The sequence below is a fragment of the Diospyros lotus genome, unplaced genomic scaffold (assembly GCF_014633365.1).
Source record: "Diospyros lotus cultivar Yz01 unplaced genomic scaffold, ASM1463336v1 tig00010963_1, whole genome shotgun sequence".
Classification (NCBI taxonomy): domain Eukaryota; kingdom Viridiplantae; phylum Streptophyta; class Magnoliopsida; order Ericales; family Ebenaceae; genus Diospyros; species Diospyros lotus.
This window is the reverse complement of record NW_026267115.1, coordinates 477516-498076: the sequence shown is the minus strand read 5'-3', so window position 1 is coordinate 498076 and position 20561 is coordinate 477516. Positions and strand designations below refer to the sequence as shown.

At 38.7% G+C, this 20561-nt stretch overlaps 1 protein-coding gene across 1 annotated transcript in view; it reads right to left on the bottom strand.

The window, feature by feature from the left end:
• LOC127793472 (uncharacterized) overlaps positions 1 to 19551 on the bottom strand; it is a 48308-nt gene extending 28757 nt beyond the window's left edge. The window contains exons 1-3 of the mRNA XM_052324208.1: positions 19176 to 19551; positions 17911 to 18005; positions 17668 to 17781 (exon numbers count right to left, since the gene is read on the bottom strand). Of these exons, the coding sequence (XP_052180168.1) occupies positions 17668 to 17781; positions 17911 to 18005; positions 19176 to 19278 (312 nt within the window). The 5' untranslated portion in view covers positions 19279 to 19551. The remainder of the gene's footprint in view (positions 1 to 17667; positions 17782 to 17910; positions 18006 to 19175) is intronic.
• Positions 19552 to 20561: the final 1010 nt, after the last annotated feature.

Below are 20561 nucleotides of genomic sequence, written 5' to 3'. Positions count from 1 at the left end.
GAGGAAAATTGGGCAACTTCTTAATGTTATTTGAGCACTTCTATTCCACCAAAATGTTCCCAAACATTATTGGGGAGAAGAGCCCTAACAGCCACATTTCTTATCAACAGGCTGCCCTCTCAAATCCTTGGATCTTGCAACCCAATTCAATTGTCAACCAAGTTCTTTCCTGACGCCATGTGTCTAGTCAAGGGTTGAAACCTAAAGTATTCAGGTGTGTTTCATTTGTCCATATTCCAATTGTTAATAGGGCTAAGTTAGATCCCCAAGCTTTAAAATGCATGTTTCTTGGGTATTCATCTACTCAAAAGGGCTATCGATGTTATCATCCCCCTATAAAGAAATACTATGTGTCAGCCGATGTCACGTTTTGTTGACTTATCAGAATGCTAAGAGATCTGCTTAGATTAGGAATGATTTCTAATTATCATTTAGGAATCTTTCCTAATTATCATTTGGGAATCTTTCCTGATTATGTCCATATGTATCTTAGTGTATATTTCCTTCTTTGTGTTTTAATTTGTTTCCTTAGAGATAGTTTCCTTTTTGATAGTTTCCAATTTTTATGTAAATCCGTGATATCAATCAATCAATCCATGCAAGATTGGGATTGACAAGTTTCCTATTCTATTGATTGATTCCTTTCTCTAGATTAGGAATGTATCTTATGAATATTGTTGTATCTTTCCATCTTTTGATTTGTATCCTAAATTGTACAGTTTCCAAACGTAGATTTAGAAACTTTCTTGTTTAGTTTTTTAGGAACTTTCTAACTGAACAGGAAGATCAACAGCATGTATCCCATTGATTTGAATAAGATTGAAGGATTATTTCTCACCTTTTTTAACAAAAACCTTGACAAAAGAGTTGATTACAGCCTCCAATTCACAAGTCCTCAGAGATCCCCAGTGAAAGTCCTAAGGTGCTGCCACAAACCAAGGATGGCTAAGATGATATGGTCAAGGAAGCATACTTGGGTGGGCAAGATCCTGATAGAAAAAGCAAGGCCCTGACTGCCACATCATTGGGGGAATGGACACCTCTCAACAATGAGCATCCATCTCTAGACCTCTGTATCCAGAAAATGCTAATACCATAGAAAATTGCAATTTGGTATGTATGTTCCAAAACCTGCTAGATTTATGTACCAAAACAGTGAATTCAGCAATCCTGAAGCTTTTCAATAGTTGAATTATTTCATTGGGTATCTAATTCACGAAAAAGAAAATAACTGACAAGATATCTTAACTTATGTTGGACAAGATTAGGCATTCAAGTTTAAAAGGATAAGTTGGTTGGATAAGATAAGGATTTACAAGGAAGTATGGTAGATGGCATAAACCTCCAAGATTCAAGGTGTCAGATCCAAGGTTATTCTAGTAAATTGAAAGTAAAGAGGAAGAATTCAGAAGAAAGTTGGGAGAGAATTGAGAGTCGGAAAGAACGAAAGAATTCAATCTTCAATTGCCTGCCTCCTTTCTCGTACAACCACCCTTTTATAGGGTTCACCAACTACCTTTCAGTTGCAGTAACTGAAACCCCCAACAGCCCTGTAACAACCCAACAGCCTCCTAACAGCCATAGCTTCTAACTGTTTTACAACACCAGGCAACCACTAACTGTTTCTAACCAATTCACACAACAACCACCCCTCCAATTTACACAATTACCCATCTCATAGCCTAGGGTCGTGACACAAGGGAGAAATTCAAGTTTGAAACCAGAAGATAACAGACAGCATATTTTTTAATATTAGTTACTGTTTTTAAGTTTGAATTTGCTCCTATTTTCTAGGAGATAAAGTAGCATTTTGTCTTGTATAAATAGCTTCCTTCAGATTCAATAAAATTTCAAGTAAGCTTTCAAAAATTAAGCTTATTTCATGGTATCAGAGCATGGTTCCAGTCATCTAGATCTTAAGGTCTAGGCTATTTACAAAATAATGACCGAAGCTCTACCAAACCCAACCATAACCGAAGCCTCAACCCTGAGTTCTCCTAGCTCTCATCACCAAAATTCTCTACAAATCCCATTGATAACCATCCTCTACAGATTACTCAACATAAGTTGAATGAAAATAATTTCAGAAAATGATTTCAATCAGTATTGCTTGTAATCAAAGGGGAAGGCAAAGCTAAATACTTGACAGGATCCATTTCCACTCCACCAACCACAGCAGCCAATTATGGCATCTAGAAGCAGAAAACTCGACTATTATGGCTTGGCAAATCAACTCTATGGAGCCAAGGATCGGGAGAACCTATCTTTTCTACAAGACAACAAAGGAGATTTGGGATTCAGTCCAAGAAATGCACTCAGATTTGGAGAATTCCTCTCAATGTTTTGAAATCAGGTCAGCTATTCAAACAACCAAACAAGGTAATCTAAATGTTACATAATACTTTAACATTTTGGTTGAGTTATGGCATGAAATGGATTTATTCTACATTGTTAGTTGGGAGTGTTCAACTGATAGCACCAAATATAATAAAATGGTAGAAAAAGATCGTGTTTTTTATTTTCTCCATGGTCTTTAACTCTGATTTAGATGAAGTTTGTGGAAGAATATTGGGTACTAAACCCTTACCTACACTTAGAGAAGTGTCTTTTGAGGTAAGGAGAGAAGAAAGAAGGAGAAAGATAATTCTTAATCAACAGACCGACTCTATCTTCTTTTTTTTTTTTTTTTAGATAACGCCCTATCACTGGCGCTCCTGCCACCCTGCACCAGGAGCTACACGGAGGAGATAAATCGGGATGTGCCTCGCATTGGCTAGGGTTCGATCCCTCGTCCAATCTGAGGGCCCCACAAGCATCACCCCAGACGCGCATCAGGACGGCCTTTGCCAACTGAGCTATGCCTTGGGGGCACAGACTGACTCTATCTTAATTCATCATAACTCTACTCTTGCTATTATCAAACAAGGGGAGACTTTGTCAAGAAATCAAGGGAAGGACAAGCAGTGGTGTGACCAATGCAAAAAAAAAACCCTTACCATACACAGGAGACATGCTGGAAGATTCATGGCAAACCTGCTAACTAGAAGCCGAGAAACAAGAGGGAAACAACTAGATCAGCCTATGCTGCTAAAGTTTCCACTGAATCCAATAATAGCTTGAATCTAAACCTATCAGAAGAGAAGATTCAAACCTTGAACAGGCTGTTAAATCAAGGTATAAATCCCTCAAGTCCTCCTACTCCTCAGCCGACAGCTTCCATAGCCTTACAAGGTATTCCTCATTACTCCTCAGTCTCACGAAAGCTTCATAAAAATGTGTGGATAGCTGATACAGGTGCATCAGACCATATGTCAAGTTTAGCTAACTTGATGATGGATTATACACCTTGTAACACAACTATTGATATTTCCGCGGATGATGGCACAACCTCTCCTACTTTGGGGTTTGGAACAATGCGTTTTTCAAAACTAAAGTTGAAATTTATCCTATATATACCAGGATTGCAGTGCAATTTACTATCAGTCAATAGACTTACAAGAGATATGAATTGAAGTGCAACTTTTTTCCCATTCTACAATATATTTCAGGGCCGAGCTCTGGGGATGATGATTAGTAATGCTAAGGCTAGAGATGGCCATTACTATATGGCAGAGGATGTTCCAAGTTCTTCAACAAATAAAGTTGTCCTTAATGTAACAGCTAATGCCAATGTTCTATTATAGCATAAACGTTTAGGACACCCTAGTTTTCCATACCTAAAATCCTTGTATCCTCACATTTTCATAAATAAAGAACAATCTTTTACATGTGAGTAGTGTACTCTTGCAAAACAACCTCATTCTCATCACTCTATACAATCCTATAAACCATCTAAACCTTTTCACTTGATCCATAGTGATATTTGGGGTCCTTCTAAACATTTCAATATCTCTGGTTCTAGATGGTTCATAACCTTCGTTGATGATCATACTAGAGCTTGTTGGGTTTATCTTATGAGGGAAATCAAAGGCCAACAACATTTTCAAAAGGTTTCACAAACTCATTTTGAATGTGTTTCAAACTCTTATTCATATTGTTCGAACTGATAATGGCCGGGAATATTTTTCTCATGATTTCACTATCTCTCTTAACATAGTGTCACAACAGCACTTCCTATTAGCAGTAATTTTTATTTTTTTTTTATCATGCTGTAATTCATAGCTTATTTACTGTTTGGATTTACTAGTTATTGTTGTAATTTCTAGAATAGTTGTTAGCTATTTGTTAGCCATAGATTGCCACGTGTAAAGGGGCTTGAATAAGACAAAATATATTGTTATAGTCATTGGACAGGAGGGAATCCCCTGTGGCAACAACTATCCTACCGAGTATATCACCTTCCAAGTCTCTCTTAGAACGGTAACTGGAATGAATAGCAATTTTTGAATTCCTCTCTACTCTCTTTCTGTCTCTCACTCTTCTAAATTCTTCTCTTTCTCTCTGTTTCCTTTGCAAACCGATTCCATCTTCCTAATTCCAACTAAATTACGAGTGTGATCCTCTTGTCACCTCACTACCGTGACAATTTGGTATCAGAGCATCGATTCTTGTCCAAAGCTGCTAGGTTGGTGCGATGGTGGAAGGAACCCACATGAAGAACTTCAAGACACAATTGCAGCAAGTCAGCTCAACTGTGTCGGATTTCCAAAGTAGGATTGACCAACTGGAGATCAGGGGGGAACGAAACCATGAGGCAATCATGGTGATGGATTGCAAGTTGCAAAGTTCGTTGGAAGGAATGGAACAAAGGCTGGAAAGGTCCATGGCGAGGCTGCGAGAAGACATGGGGGTGCAGATGCAGCAATTTATGATCATGTTTACTCACCAAAACACGGAAAAAAATGGCTCCTGACTTTCCTCCGCATGAAAGAGACGATCCAATATTATCGAGAAATAGAATGAATAGGATGGAAGGAACCACAAAGATTGAGGTAGATCCTAAGGAGGGAGTTATGGGCAGGGAAAGGAACGAGCAGCCTCATGCCCATCCTCCGAGGTTTCCCATGCCCCGGATGGAGATACCGACATTCGAATGAGCTAACCCCCGGTGGTGGTTGAGGAAATGTGAGAGGTTATTCAATTGGCACAACAGACCTAGGGGGCAAAGGGTGTCATTAGCCACTGTTTACTTCAATGAAGCAATTGATGCGTGGTTTCAGGGGTGCCTTAGTGTGAGGGAAGACTACACATGGGAAGAGTTTTCTAAAAAATTATGTGAGCGTTTTGGGGAGAGGAGTATGGTGGATACTATAGAAGAGTTTAATAAGCTTAAGCAAAAAAGGAGCGTCGGGGCTTATTTACAAAAGATTGTTCATGATCTGCCACGACCCTCACTTATCAGAAACTTACTTTGTGTCAAGTTTCATGAGTGGCCTGAGTGAGAAGTTACGGCCAATGGTAAAAATGATGAGACCAAGGACAGTGGAACAAGCCTCTAAAAGTGCCCAATTACAAGAAATGTCAGTAGAGGCACTAATGAAGAAGCAAATGCAACAACAAAAAGGGGTAGTGCTGGGGACAAGCCCTGTTGGGGGAAAGAACTATCACCGAGATATGGCAAAAGGGAACCAAGGAGTAAGGAATATAGGAGGATCAAGCTCAGTTCCATATGGGGAGCAATTAAGGGAGCAAAGGAGGTTGGCTGGTCTTTGTTTTTGATGTGGTGACTAGTACCACCCTGGGCATCAATGTAGGAGGCAAATTCTGCTACTAGAAGGGGATGAAGAGGAGGACCCAGGGAAAACAGAGGGAGAGGACATTGGGGAGGATGGAAAGGAAGATAATGGGGAGATCTCAATTCATTCTCTAAAGGGGGTAGCTAACAATAAAATTATCAAGGTGGAGGGACAAGCTAACAGGTGTAATTTGATTATTCTAATTGATAGTGGGAGTACCCACAACTTTCTTAATGAAACACGGCTAAAAGACTCAAGTGTCAACTCACGGGAACCCCACCCTTGAGCGTGACAATGGCCAATGGAAGTCGAATGATGAGTAATTCAGCCTATAATGGCTTTGGTTGGGAGATGCAAGGAGAGAGGTTTGAGGCAAACCTAAGACTACTGTAGCTAGGGGGTTGTGATGTAGTTCTTGGCGTAGATTGGATGAAAGGGGTGAGCCCCATTGACTTTGACTTCAACCGGATGGAGGTCTTCTTTGAGAGGGAAGGGAGGAAGATGACATTGACAAGGGGAAAAGAAACGGGGGCATGCAAAATGATTTTTGGGAAAAGATTGCATAAGGTGATCAAGGGAAAGTGGAGTCAACTGGCAAATCTATTCTCAATTGTGGCCCTAGAGGATAGCCACGTTGAACAAAGGGGGCAAGGAGAGATATTCTTGATAGTTAGCACACCCCAAGGTATGTCTGACTAGGTACATCACTTAGATTCTCTTAATACATTCCTGGAAGATTATGAGGATTTATTTGTTAAGCCCACATCCCTTTCTCCTACCCGAGTTTTTGACCACACTATAAACCTAAAGCCAAACATGGAACCGATTAACATTAGGTCTTACCGATATTCCCCAATCCAAAAGAATGAAATCGAGAAAATGATTAGGGATATACTTCAGCAGTCTATCATCCGCCTTAGCCAAAGCCCTTTTACTTCCCCTGTTTTATTAGTTAAAAAGAAAGATGGATCATGGCAATCTTGTGTGGATTACCGCCAACTCAATGCCATGACCATCAAGGATAAGTTCCCTATACCCCTTGTTGAAGACCTTTTAGATGAATTACACAATGCCCAATTCTTTTCTAAGCTTGACCTACGTTCTGGTTATCACCAAATTAGAATAAGGCCCGAGGAAAAACATCCTTTAGAACCCACCATGGGCACTTTGAATTGTTGGTGATGCCATTTGGACTCACCAATGCCCCAGTGACTTTTCAATCCCTCATGAACAGAATTTTTGAACCCTTCTTTCGAAAATTTATATTGGTATTCTTTAATGATATACTCATTTATAGCCCTACATTTGATCAACACCTATCCCACCTAAAGACCACCCTTGAAATCCTCAAGTCTAATCAACTCCTTATTAAGAAATCTAAGTGTGTTTTTGGTCAAGGGCCGGTTGAGTTTTTGGGGCATATCATATCCTGGGAAGGTGTTAGCATGGACCCAAGAAAAGTAGAGGCTATGGTGACTTAGCTAAGGCCTACATCGGTGAGAGGTCTAAGAGGATTTTTAGGATTAACCGGATACTACCACCAGTTTGTGAAGGACTACGGGGCCATCAGCAAGCCCCTAACAAACCTTTTAAAGAAAGGGGGATTCAATTGGGGGCCCTTAGTTGAAGAGGCTTTTAAGAAGATGAAGGGGGCCATGAGCAGGGTGCCGGTCCTAGGGCTGCACAACTTTAAAAAACCTTTTGTTCTAGAAACCAATGCAAGTGGAACGGACATCGGGGCAGTGCTGGTACAAGAAGGACGGCCATTAGCATTTTTTAGTCAAGTCTTGAGCCCTAAGCATTCAGGGCTCAGCATCTATGAAAAAGAATTTATAGTTGTATTGATGGTTGTTGACAAGTGAAGGCATTATTTGAAAGGGGGAAGATTCATAATTAGGACCAATCATGAAAGCCTAAAGTTTTTGTTACAACAGAAACTACATACTCAGCTACAAAAGAAAGGCATATCTAAATTAATAGGCCTTGATTATACCATACAGTATAGGAAGGGAAGAGAAAATATTGTGATTGATGCTCTATCAAGGCGCCATGAGGAAGGGAGTGCAACAGCCATAACCCTGGTGGTCCCGGAGTGGTACCAAGAGGTGATTGACAGCTATGAGGGAGATGAGAAGATAAAAGGGCTGCTGGAAAGGTTGTCTACAGGATCCACAGAGGTAGAAGGGTACACCTTAGTGGAAGGAATGTTGAGATACCAGAGAAGAGTGGTGATTAGGGATAATGCATAACTCAAGGGTAAAATCATGCAAGCCTTACACGAGTCTCCTCTAGGAGGGCACTCGGGAGTGCAAAAGACCTACTTGAGAGTGAGCCAGCTCTTTCATTAGTCGGGAATGAGAACAGAAGTTAAGAGGTTTGTGATGGCTTGTGACACCTGCAAGAGGTGTGAGTCAAAAATGGTAGCCTACCCGGGGTTATTACAGCCATTGCCTATTCCCAACCAAGTTTGGTCAAGTGTATCCATGGATTTTGTGGAAGGGTTACCCAAATCAAGTGGACTGGTTTACCAAATTTGCTCATTTTATAGGGTTAACTCACCCTATACAGCTCAAGAAGTGGCTAGGGCCTTCTTAGACTAAGTGATTAAGCTGCATGGGACTCCTAAGTACATTGTTTCAAACCAAGACAGAATTTTCACTAGTTTGATGTGGCAAGAACTCACGAGAGCCTTAGGAACTAAACTGAGCATGTATACAGCATACCATCCTCAATCAGATGGACAAATTGAGAGAGTGAACCAAAGCTTGGAGACCTATCTAAGCTGCAATTGCTTTTTACAGCCTAAGAAGTGGCATAGGTGGTTATCTTTGGCTCAATGGTGGTATAACACCAACCACCATTCTTCTATCAACACGTCCCCCTTCGAGGCCCTATTTGGATACAAACCACCTATCCTACCTATCGTGGAAGGAGGCTCTAATGTAGCAACAGTGGATGACTATCTACAGCAACGAAGAAGGGTATCACAACAGTTGAAGCAGGAACTAGCAGCTACCCAAAATCGAATGAAACAAACAGTTGACAAGAGAAGGAGTGAGAGGGAGTTTGATGTAGGGGACGAGGTGTACTTGAGGTTGAGATACCCACATTTAAAGTCAATTACTCATGGAAAGGTAACTAAGCTTAGTCCCAAGTATTTCGGGCCTTTTCCCATAGAGGCTAAGGTAGGAAGAGTGGCATACCATCTGAGGCTACCAGTGTTTCATGTGTCCCTTCTAAAGAGTTCCGTGGGAGCACAACCGGTGAGTACTGTCTTACCTATACTTCCTAGAGAAACTAACAAACTAGTGGAACCAAAGGCTATCATTGAAAGAAGGGTGATATACAAGCACGGGGCTCCCCTGATTCAAGTTTTGGTCAAATGGCAAGACAGTTCGTCTGATTGCAGCACTTGCGAGTACCTCCCAGACCTCCTAAGTTAGTTCCCGAGGGCTGCCAGCCTCTTTAACATTTCTTGAGGACAAGAAATCGGTTAAGGGAGGGGAAATTGTCACGACAACACTTCCTATTAGCAGTAATTTTTATTTTTTTTATCATGTTGTAATTCATAGCTTATTTACTATTTGGATTTACTAGTTATTGTTGTAATTTGTAGAATAGTTGTTAGTTGTTTGTTAGCCATAGATTGCCACGTGTAAAAGGGCTTGAATAGGACAAAAATATTTTGTTACATCCGTTGGACAAGAGGGAATCCCTTGTGGCAGCGACTAAACTACCGAGTATATCACCTTCCAAGTCTTTCTTGGAATAGTAACTGGAATGAATAGCAATTTCTGAATTCCTCTCTACTCTCTCTCTCTGTCTCTCTCTCTTCTAAATTCTTCTCGTTATCTCTCTTCGTTCTCTCTGTTTCCTCTGCAAACCGATTGCATCTTCCTAATTCCAACTAAATTAGGAGTGTGATCCTCTTGTCACCTCACTACCGTGACACATGGTATATTTCATCAAAGGTCATGTCCATACACCCCTCAACAAAATGGTGTGGCTGAAAGAAAGAACAAACACCTACTTGAGGTAGCCCGAGCTATGATGTTTACTACCTATGTTCCTCATTCCTATTGGGGGGAAACTGTTCTCACAGTTGTTTATCTAATTAATCGGCTTCCCTCTAAAACCCTACAATTTAGAACTCCTCTCAATACCCTTTGTGATCTATATCCAAATGCTCATCTCCTCTCTTCCATTTCTCCAAAGATTTTTGGGTGTACTGTGTATGTTCACAACACTAATCCATCTCGGACCAAATTAGAACCAAAGGCACTCAAGTGTATCTTTTTTAGGTATTCTCCTTCCCAAAAAGGATACAAGTGCTATTGTCCCTCCTCTCAAAAATTCTTTGTGTCCTCTAATGTCACATTCTATAAGGATCACCCATTCTATCCTCCAACATCTTCTCTAGAGAAGACTAACAATACAAAGTGGAATCCTCTCATCTCTCTTCCTCTGCTTGATTCTCCACTGCCAATATGTTCTCAAAGGGGAGCATCACCAGCATCAACTCCCTACAACATACTGGCAGCTCCTACCTCTCCTGATTCACACCTTGATCCACACCCCCATGATACTTCTCCTATTACCGTTATGCCCAATATGCCAATCTCTGCCACTCATCCTCCTACTCAACAACTGATAGTCCTCTACTAGTTTATTCCAGACGACCTAAAGGTCATCAAGAACCTCAGCCCAATCAGCCATCACTTCTAGAGGTTGGTCCATCTAAGGACAACACTACTACAAGGATGAATGATTTGGATTGGGTTGTTCCTATTGTCTCCTTAGTTCAGTGTGTTTGTTGCAAGCATTAACAACATTGAAATTCCCAAAACTATTCAACATGCTATGAAGGATCCTAAGTAGAAGGCTGTTGTTCTGGAAGAAATGAATGCCTTGGTTGGAAATAATACGTGGGATATTGTAGAATTGTCCTCAAATAAGAAGGTAGTCGAGTGTAAATGGGTATTCACAGTGAAACATCATGCAAATGGGAGTGTTGAAAGATATAAGGCTCATTTGGTTACACAACTTATGGGATCAACTATAAAGAGACTTTTACTCATGTGGCTAAGTTAAATTCTATCCGGGTATTACTTTCTATTGTTGTTAATTTAGAGTGGCCTTTATTTCAATTTAATATTAAAAATGCCTTCCTTAATGGTGATTTGGATGAGGAGATATATATGATGGTTTCCCTAGGGTTTGAATATGAAGTTGACAGTGGAAAAGTCTGCAAACTTAAGAGGTCTCTATATGGGTTAAATAAATCACCAAGGGCCTAGTTCAAGAAGTTCAGCATGACCCTAAATCGGTTAGTGTATAAATAGGGGCAAGCGAACCATACCTTGTTTATAAAACACACATCATATGGATGGAAAGCCATATTAATTGTCTATGTGGATGATATTATAGTGACAAGAGATGATATGCAAAAAATAGAAAGCTTGAAGAAGCAATTGAGAGCTAAATTTGAAGTCAATGACCTAGGAACAATGAGGTATTTCCTAGGAATGGAGGTGGCTTAGAGCAAAGAAGGTATGTTCATCTCACAGAGAAAATATACAATGGAATGGATCTATTGAAAGAAATAGGAATGCTAGGGTGCGACTTGTTGGAACACCCCTAGAAAAAGGCTGGCAATCTAAAGAAATCGATGATACCCCAATAGAAAAGGGAAAAGACCAACAGTTGGTCGGAAAATTAATCTACTTATCCCTTACAAGGTCGAACATAGCCTATGCAGTGAGTGTGATAAGTCAATACATGCATTCTCCAACTCACAGACAAGAATGTTGTGTTTCATGTCTTGAGGTATCTAAAAGGGACACCTGGAAAAGGATTATTGTTTCGAAAAACTGAGGAGAGGGGATTTGAGGGCTTTGTTGATGCAAATTCGACAGGATCAATTGAGGATGGCCGGTTAACTTCAGGTTATTGTACCAAATTATGGGAAAATGTGGTTACATGGAGAAGTAAGAAACAATGAGTGGTTGCTCATAGCAAAGCTAAGGAAGAATTCTAAGCTATAGCTCAAGGAATTTGTGAAGTGATTTGATTAGAAAGGTTGATGGAAGACTTAATGATTCTTTTGTCATAGCAAACAAAGGTGTCTAGTGATAGTAAATCAACAATCAGCATTGTTAAAAATCCAGTTTAGGATGATCGCATGAAGCATGTGAAATAGACCGAAGTTTTATAAAGAGGGAAATTGAGGAAGGAGAAATTAACCTATCTTATATTCCTACAACAAGTCAAGTGGCTGATGTGTTTACAAAAGCCATGGCAAGAACAGGTTTCGAACTGCTAATTGGCAAGCTAGGAATGACAAATATCTATTCTCTAGCTTGAGGGGGAGTGTTGGACGAGATTACGCATTCAAGTTTAAAAGGATAAGTTGGTTGGATAAGATAAGGATTTAAAATGAAGTCTAGTAGATGGGATAAACCTCCAAGATTCAAGGGAGAAATTCAAGTTTGAAACCAGAAGATAACGGACAGCATATTTTTTTAATATTAGTTACTGTTTTTAAGTTTGAATTTGCTCCTATTTTCTAGGAGATAAAGTAGCATTTTGTCTTGTATAAATAGCTTCCTTCGGATTCAATAAAATTTCAAGTAAGCTTTCAAGAATTAAGCTTATTTCAACTTATAATAGTAATACATGCAAGCCTGCCTTTATCATACCAAATCCGAGAACATGTGGCATACTATGTTCTTAATCCAATACCACATACTAGAACAAGTCACATTCTAGATAACATACTATAGACAAGGCATAATGGGCTGGCAGAGCTGAGGAAGGAAAGACAAGCTATTGAGGGCAAGTGTACTGAACATATGCCATGACCCAAGGAATAATAAATGGGCAATATGGTAATAGGTTAATAATAGTTGTTAGGAGATATTTTCGCAATTGGTTAGGAGCACATGGGTGAGTTGTGTATGTTGTTAGGAGTCAGATATGCCTATATAAGGCTACTGTAAACAAATGGGATTTTTCATGCTTGAATTGATAAATGAAACTCTTATTTTTCTCTCTAGAATTCTCTCCCAACCTCCCTCTCGTATCTCTCCGGAACTCCCCCTCATTTCTCTCTAATTTCTTTCCCCACTTCTGCCCAATTTCCCTCTCCAATCATTATGTTATTGGTTCTATTAAATCAGATCCTTCTGATTGCCAACCCTAGGTCCACGACAAGATGGTATCAAGCTGACGATTCTCGGTTGTGATTCTAGTTAGTCAATCATAGTAAAATTGGTCACTGGAAGCGAGTTCCGACGGTGATTATCAGATATTGATAGGCGATTGTTTCCAATTCGATTCGGAGGATATTAAAATTAATAGTGATCAAGAGAAAGCAAAGCAGTTCTCGCCAACTGCATCATTTAATCCTAAGCAGTTCGAAATTGAAAGACGGAGCAGCGTCAAGAGGTGACGGATGGAACTCGGGTAATTCTCGTTCTAATCTTAAAGGCGAAACGGGCCAAGGGAGTTCCGACAACGGCTCCAAGAAGATTGCAACAAAGCCAGGGTTTTTTTGCCACATCAGTGATTGACTGATTTGATTCCAAGCGATCTTAAGGCACGATTCTAAAGCAAGGACAGCGGTGTTGTCACGAGCCGATTAAGTACGACACGTGGTGCAGTAAGGCAATCCGAAATTGGAATTGAAGGATGAAACAGCTCTAGGCTTGCGACTCCTAACCGCTGTTAATTTGCAATTCCAACGGTGGGTGGCTCTAGGTGAGGATTAGGCTTCAGTTATGGGCTTTCGATTCCTCTTACTGTTGCTAAATTCTGTGGGGTCTCGACCAAATTACAAGAGGTGAAATTCCAAAATTGCAAGACCGATTGGGTGGTAGGAGGTGGACGAGCAATTATGGCCCAAATTGAGAAGGCTTAAGCCGACTTGGTCGGCGGTGTTTCCGGCGACTCAGGTGATCCAGTGACAGATTCAACGGAATTGGAAGTTCCAACAAGTGACCCTCGACTGCTAATTTCAAAGGTGATTGCAATTTGCCACTTATTGGATCAATTTCAGAGGTGATTGTTATGAGGTAGTCACAATAGGGAAGTCTAGGAATTAGGATGGAAAGAGCTTCAGTTTCTTGGCCTATTGCTTTTCCTGCTTGTGAGATTTCGTCCAGGATGAGTAGTTCACGTATGAGACCAATGGAGTCTCAATTGTAGCATAAGAATGCTGCATTTTCAGTGGGATGTCCTGCTCATGAAGCCATGGGAAGCAGTGCATGCATGAGGCAATTGGAGCCTCAATGGCAACAGAAGAAGGCTGCATTTTCAATCGGCAACAACAAGAATCATGAGCAATTTAGCCAAAGGAATCAGGCACGGAAAAAGTTGAATAATGAGTCTAGCCGAATTGACAAGGGAACAAGCAGTGGGATACATGGACAATGCAAGGAATTTGGTCATATGTTACACGAACAGTTGTAGAAGTTTGCTATGACACTAACTAAGAAGTATCATTATAGCTTTCCCGCAGAATTCTTTGATAATTATCGCAGAAGTTTTAACAAAGAGAAATTTCTTAAAATGGAGCAACTGAAGGAGAAGTCAAGGTGGCGGGAAACTGATTCACTACTTACCTCCAATGTGAAGTGGAAGAAGTATATCGATTTAGGTGGAATTGACAAGGAAGGTGACTGTAAGAACAGTGCTGGCAGCAACCACAGAAATCCCAAGGGTTTGGTCCGGGGTGTGTGGGCAAAAGGAGAATTAAAGGAACACACCGATCCCTTTGAAAAATAAGTTCTTGATGAGGATGTTCCAAATGATAATCATGGAAGTTCTAAACTAGAGATTAATGATACAGCCAGTCGAATGATAGGGATAACAGGAGGCAACAAGGAGTTTTTGGAATTGGGAAGCGGTCTACAATTCTCCATTGCTGCAATTCCAGGATGTTGCTGATATTTTTACAGCAGAGCATGGTCATGGGTTGAAAGGGAAGACAATAATTGCAACTATGGATGTAGATCTGCCACCCTTACTTGTATTGGACGGTAATGAACTACTAACGAAAGTCACGAACACGGATAGTCTTTACGTTGGACTCCAAGTTTCAGCTACTAAGTATGTATGTCTGGAAGTTGCTAATCATGTCCTCAGATTGGAGATCAAACTTGATGGGACAGCTATTACCGAGGATGGTTGTATTAGGCTTGAATTCGATAAAGTTTCTCCTATGGAAGTTTTGGGGCAACTTGGGCCTAGAATTGATCCTAGGAACCTAAGAACGAAGAAGAAGAGGCTTAGAAGGAGCAAGAAGGAAAGCGAAATGAAACAGATTGACAAAGCAAGCATTGGATGACGAGCCAGGGCTACGTGCTGCAAGTTCTTCCGAGACAAGAACTCTCTCAAGGAGAGGGGGAATTGTCATGACCCAAGGAACAATAAATGGGCAATATGATAATAGGATAATAATAGTTGTTAGGAGATATTTTAGCAATTGGTTAGGAGCACATGGGTGAGTTGTGTATTCTGTCAAGAGTTAAATATGCCTATAAAAGGGCTATTGTAAACAGATGGGATTTTTCATGCTTGAATTGATAAATGAAACGCTTATTTTTCTCTCTAGAATTCTCTCCCAATCTCCCTCTCGTATCTCTCTACAACTCTCCCTCATTTCTCTCTAATTTCTTCCCCCATTTCTGCCCAATTTCCCTCTCCAATCATTTTGTTCTTGGTTCTATTCAATCGGATCCTTCTGATTGCCAATCCAACCCTAAACTAAACCCTAGGTCCTTTACAACATATTGCGAGTAACTAGAAGAGATAGCATAATGACCTTTTGGCATCAAAGACGGGCTTTCCAAGTGTTATCTTAGCCAAGTTGGCTCAAAACTCTCAATGAGGGCTCAAGAAATATGATCAATGGCTCATAAGGCACCTCACACCTTATTGCCTCCTAAGCAAAAGACCTTGTTGTCTCAAGAGGTGTTTGTGGTGAACCAAGGCGTCTTCTTAAGAAAGGACAAGGTAGCGTTGCATGTGAGGACAAACATTTGCATATAAAAATTATGTATAACATCTAATATTAGTTTGTTTTTCTTTTCTTTATAACGTCCAATTATCATGTACCTAGGGTTTGGATTGGAAATTAGGAGAATCTGAGGGAATTAGGACCGAGAACAGAAAGGATTGGAGGGAGAATTAGACAAAAAGGAGCAGATAATGGACAGAACAGAGAAAGGAAGGGATTAGAGAGAAATTAGAGGGATCAGGAAAGAGACTTGATGAGAGAGAAATGAGAGAATTCAATTATCATTCCAAAACATGTCTTTCAATCCTCTAGTTGTGGCTTATATATAGCCTAACAACCTCCCACATGCACCCATGTGCAGTACAACGATAAGCATAATTGCCTATAACCAAGGACAAATATCTATAACAGAAAAGAAAATAAAATTACAATTACTGCCCTCGTAAACCCTCAAAATAGATTGTGCAATATAGTAATGCATGTAAGCTAACCACTTTTATATTTACTAATCTATACTTGGGAATCCTTGGGGTCGTGACACCAATACAAGTTTTGGCCTCGTATAAACTATTTCTTAACATCAAAACTACCACATAGACACTAAAGGTCATCCTCAATGCATGAGGCTCTCTACTTTGTGAGGATCTCGAAGGGTTGTATTTGTACACAACCTTACCCTTGTCTTTTCTTTTATTTCAACAACTCGACCCCATAATCTTCTAGTCACAAAGTAGTAACCTTACTATTGTTACCAAGATTTGGAATAGTTAATTCAATCATTATAGAAATGGTGTGTGCTCACTTAATGCTAGCACATCTAGATGATTCTAACCTTTGTTGCATCTCAAGGAAACAAAAATTTAATGGACAAATGCCTCCATAAAAAAAATGCAAGAGTTAAGTGATGAACAAAAAAGACTCACCAAGGGTCTCTACAAAACCATGGATCATTAATTAAATTTTGGTTCTATTGTATAAAGCCAAACCTGGAGTTGGTACAACAGCCATATTTTGATAAAATTTGGTCTCCATATGCATTAGGTTTCACCACATGGAAGTGAGTTTTGAAAAGAGAAATAAAGAGCTAATTAATTATAAAGAGAGAAAAGTGAAGAGTAACTAATGTTAAACCAACCTAAGGTACATGCACATTGCACTTGTCCCCCCACTAGTTCAATAAGAATGCAACACCCCCCTCCCCCCCCAAAAAAAACCAACCCCTTTTTTTGGTGTGGGAGTGGAGGGGGTGGCATTAACTGTTAGACCATTTCAAGCATGGTTTTTATATTAAGCATGTATTTTTACAAGAAAAGAAATGTCACAAGAATAATAAAATAACACCAAAAATGTTTTTTCTAATAAAAAATTCTTGCAGGAAAATATATTAGTAGAAAATGCACAAGGCAAGAAAATTTTATTTTTTTTCAAACTCAATAGAAAAATAACATGGAAACAAAACAGCAATCACCAACTAGCAACAAATTCCACCAAAGCCATTTTGCTAGCCTAAAGCACTAGATTGCAATAGTATGACAAAAAAGAAAATGTGTGCAAAAATATTATGTGCCATTCATATTTAGTTATGATAACAGCAATCACAAGCCTTAATCCCACTAGATGGGGTTGGCTACATGAATTCTAGACTTCCAGCCATCTCTACCCATGACCATATCTTCTTATCCTTCCTTCAGTTAGTTAGTCTTTATTTTTCATCTAATTTCAGGAGGGAGCAAGAGCAGATTGCATGTCGTGGTGCAGAATAATGGCCACATTCCAAAACTTTTAAAGCAAGCAACTATTCCCAGACACCTTACCATTTCACCATTGAGTCATTGATGACAAGCTATATATACCCCATGGAATTACATAGCTCTGTTGTCTTTTACATAGCACTGAATGCACAATCCAGACACCTTCCCCTAAATTATTACAAGTCATCAAATGTGTTGAATTAAGATGCAGCAGCCGTAATACCTGAAATAAGTACGTCAAAAATTTTTCTTCAAGGTTGTCAATCTCTCCCGGAGATAAGTCTTGCTGCTTCAATTTCTGTGCCCCATGGACAGGATCAAAGAGGGAGTACAATTGCTGGAAGCACAGTAAACAGTGAGTGGAAATTTGAAACAACAAATAACCAACACATCAAAATGATAAGATCATTCATGCTGGGAGAAGAGAAGATTTCATTTTGATACAGAAAATGAGACATGAAAATACCATCAGATCCTCAAACTGTAGAAGATACCAAGCACGAACTGTGTACTCAATTCTCTTGCAAAGCTTTAAAAATTCTTGCCGGTCAGAACTATGTTCTGCAGATATAACAAAATTGTAGCAAGTAAGTCCATCAGAAGTTAGTTTGAAATCTAATTGGATTGAGCAATTCAACATTCACGCATGAAACAAGAAAGAGGGGGGGGGGGAGTTTATTGTTGGGAAATGTGGCTAAAATTTTTCATTTTACTTTTAACCTTTAAACTCCGGGAAAGACAGAAGGCATGCTTGAAACACACATTGTTGATGCAGAAAATATCACTGGTTACCAATCAATTATTCATGTGGAATCCATATAAAATCCCTGTGCATGATTGCGCATGTTAGAACCGCCAATTTCAATTCCTATTGCTCTCTGAATATTAAATGCTCAATGATCTTCCCTAGCAAGTATCAATCCAATCAAGCGTAGAATCATACTCAGAATCATACTATCCATTTATCACCAAGTACAACTCAGAAGAAACTGGAGCATAGCTCATGAAAACCAGTTAGTAGACTAGCATGAGCGAACAGTGATTGAAGCACACTGCATGCAGTGACACAAATAAAATGATATTTCATATTAAAATACATTAACCAGGTGAAGAAAAGGACAGAAGATCCACAGCGGGAACTCCACTATGAAAACTACAAAAGTGTGGTAGAATTTCCAGGCAGCAAAGTAGTAATTCAAAGCCACAGGCATAATAAAAATATTATTATATAAAAAAGCAGACACCATTTTGATGCCTCACTTCTCTAAAGCTATCATAATTTTTTATACTATAATTATCCTAGAACAGTTCTCTAACGTAAGAAGTAAGCATTCTCTATCTTCAATGATTTAAAACTATTTATCTTATCATCCTGATTCTGAAGCGGTGCTTCTATTTTATTTGGACAAATTTCTCCTGAACCATATATCTTAATTTCAATTCAAATTTAAACTTGGAGGCTAACACAGTAAGTAAACCAATGGTGCAAGTTCAGGCCATGTCCTATGCGCTCATAACAGGAAGAAAGGAATTTGAAATTGAAACAAGGAAACGAACAAAGAGCTTGAATCAATACTGAATAGCAGAAATTACAAAAGCAATTTCACGATTTCAGCAAAACCAGGACCAGGACAATTGCATATACACTCATCTACGTATACGCACCAGATGCATTCATCATTCGCAAACGAAGAAATCACAGAAAAGGAAGGCGCGGAAGGAAGAAAGTACCAATGAGGTTGGCCAAGGTCATGATCAGCCTCGGCTTGAGAACCGGAATTACCGACTCCCGCTCCAATCGAATTACCTCTTTCATCTTTTTCTTGCTCTCCATTGCCTCTCCGACCGAATCTTTTCGCTAGGAAAACCTTAAATACGAGCGCCAAAGATTCGAGAGACAAGCGCGAGGGTTTCCGTTGGGAGAGGAGGCAAGGAGAAGCTTCGTACTGTGTAGAGAAACGTCGCTTTTCGGCATTCAATTCGTGACAGAGGGGAACCGAAGCAAGGAGCGTTTTAGTTAATTTTGTTCGCACAGTGGATTTTGATTTGGGCAAACACAGACGATGTAACCGATCCTGCCTCCATGCCGACAGTCACTCCACCGGCTTTGTACCGCCACAAGAATTGTGCCTAATTGCAAAGGACCCCCCGTTTATGATCCAATCGCGGTAAGCGCCCCCGGAAAATAAGTTACCAATTTTGCCCCTGCATTTGGATGATACGAACTATGAAATTGCCGCCATGTGCAGTGAAAAATTAAAAATTGACTTGTATTGAACAATTAAAAAATATAATATTTAATTTGTAAAATATATAATGTTAAAATTTAATATTTTAATTATTAAAACTTATTATTTTAAATTTTTATCGTAACTAAAAATAAACGAAAGCGTTATTTATACTATGTAATCATATAAAAAAAATTATGTTAATGACATACATTAAATTAGTCTTAATATATAAATATGATATTTAATTCTTCAATAAAAATTTGATATTAATCTTTGGTATGAAAAAAAAATCAAATTTAATAAAAAATTACCTAAATTTCATAAAAAAACATAAAAATATTCAAACAAACCTAAATTTCATTTAAAAATTTTAAAATTTTCATAAAAAAATACCTAAATTTCATAAAAAGACTTAAATATTTCATAAGAAATACCTAAAAATAAAACATATAAAATGAAATTTAGTTTTTTTATTATTATTTTTAGGTCATTTATGAAAGTTTTAGGTGTTTTTATGAAATGTACATCTTTTTTGAATATTTTTATGTCTTTTCATGAAACTTTTGTCTTTTTATCAAATTTTTAGGTTTTTATGAAATTTAGCTTTTTTTAATTTTTTAGGTCTTTTTTATTATTTTTATGCCTTTTTATGAAACTTAGGTCTTTTATTATTTTTAAGTCTTTTTGTGAAATTTAGGTATTTTTTATTATTTTTAGGTATTTTTTTATGAATTTTTAGATCTTTTTATGAAATTTAAGTCTTATTTTGAAAATTTTTAATTCCTTTTATGAAATTTTTATGTATTTTCATGACATTTTTAAATTTTTTATTAATTTTTTTATTTTTTCACATTAAAATAAATATCATTTTTTTAATTATTGAGAG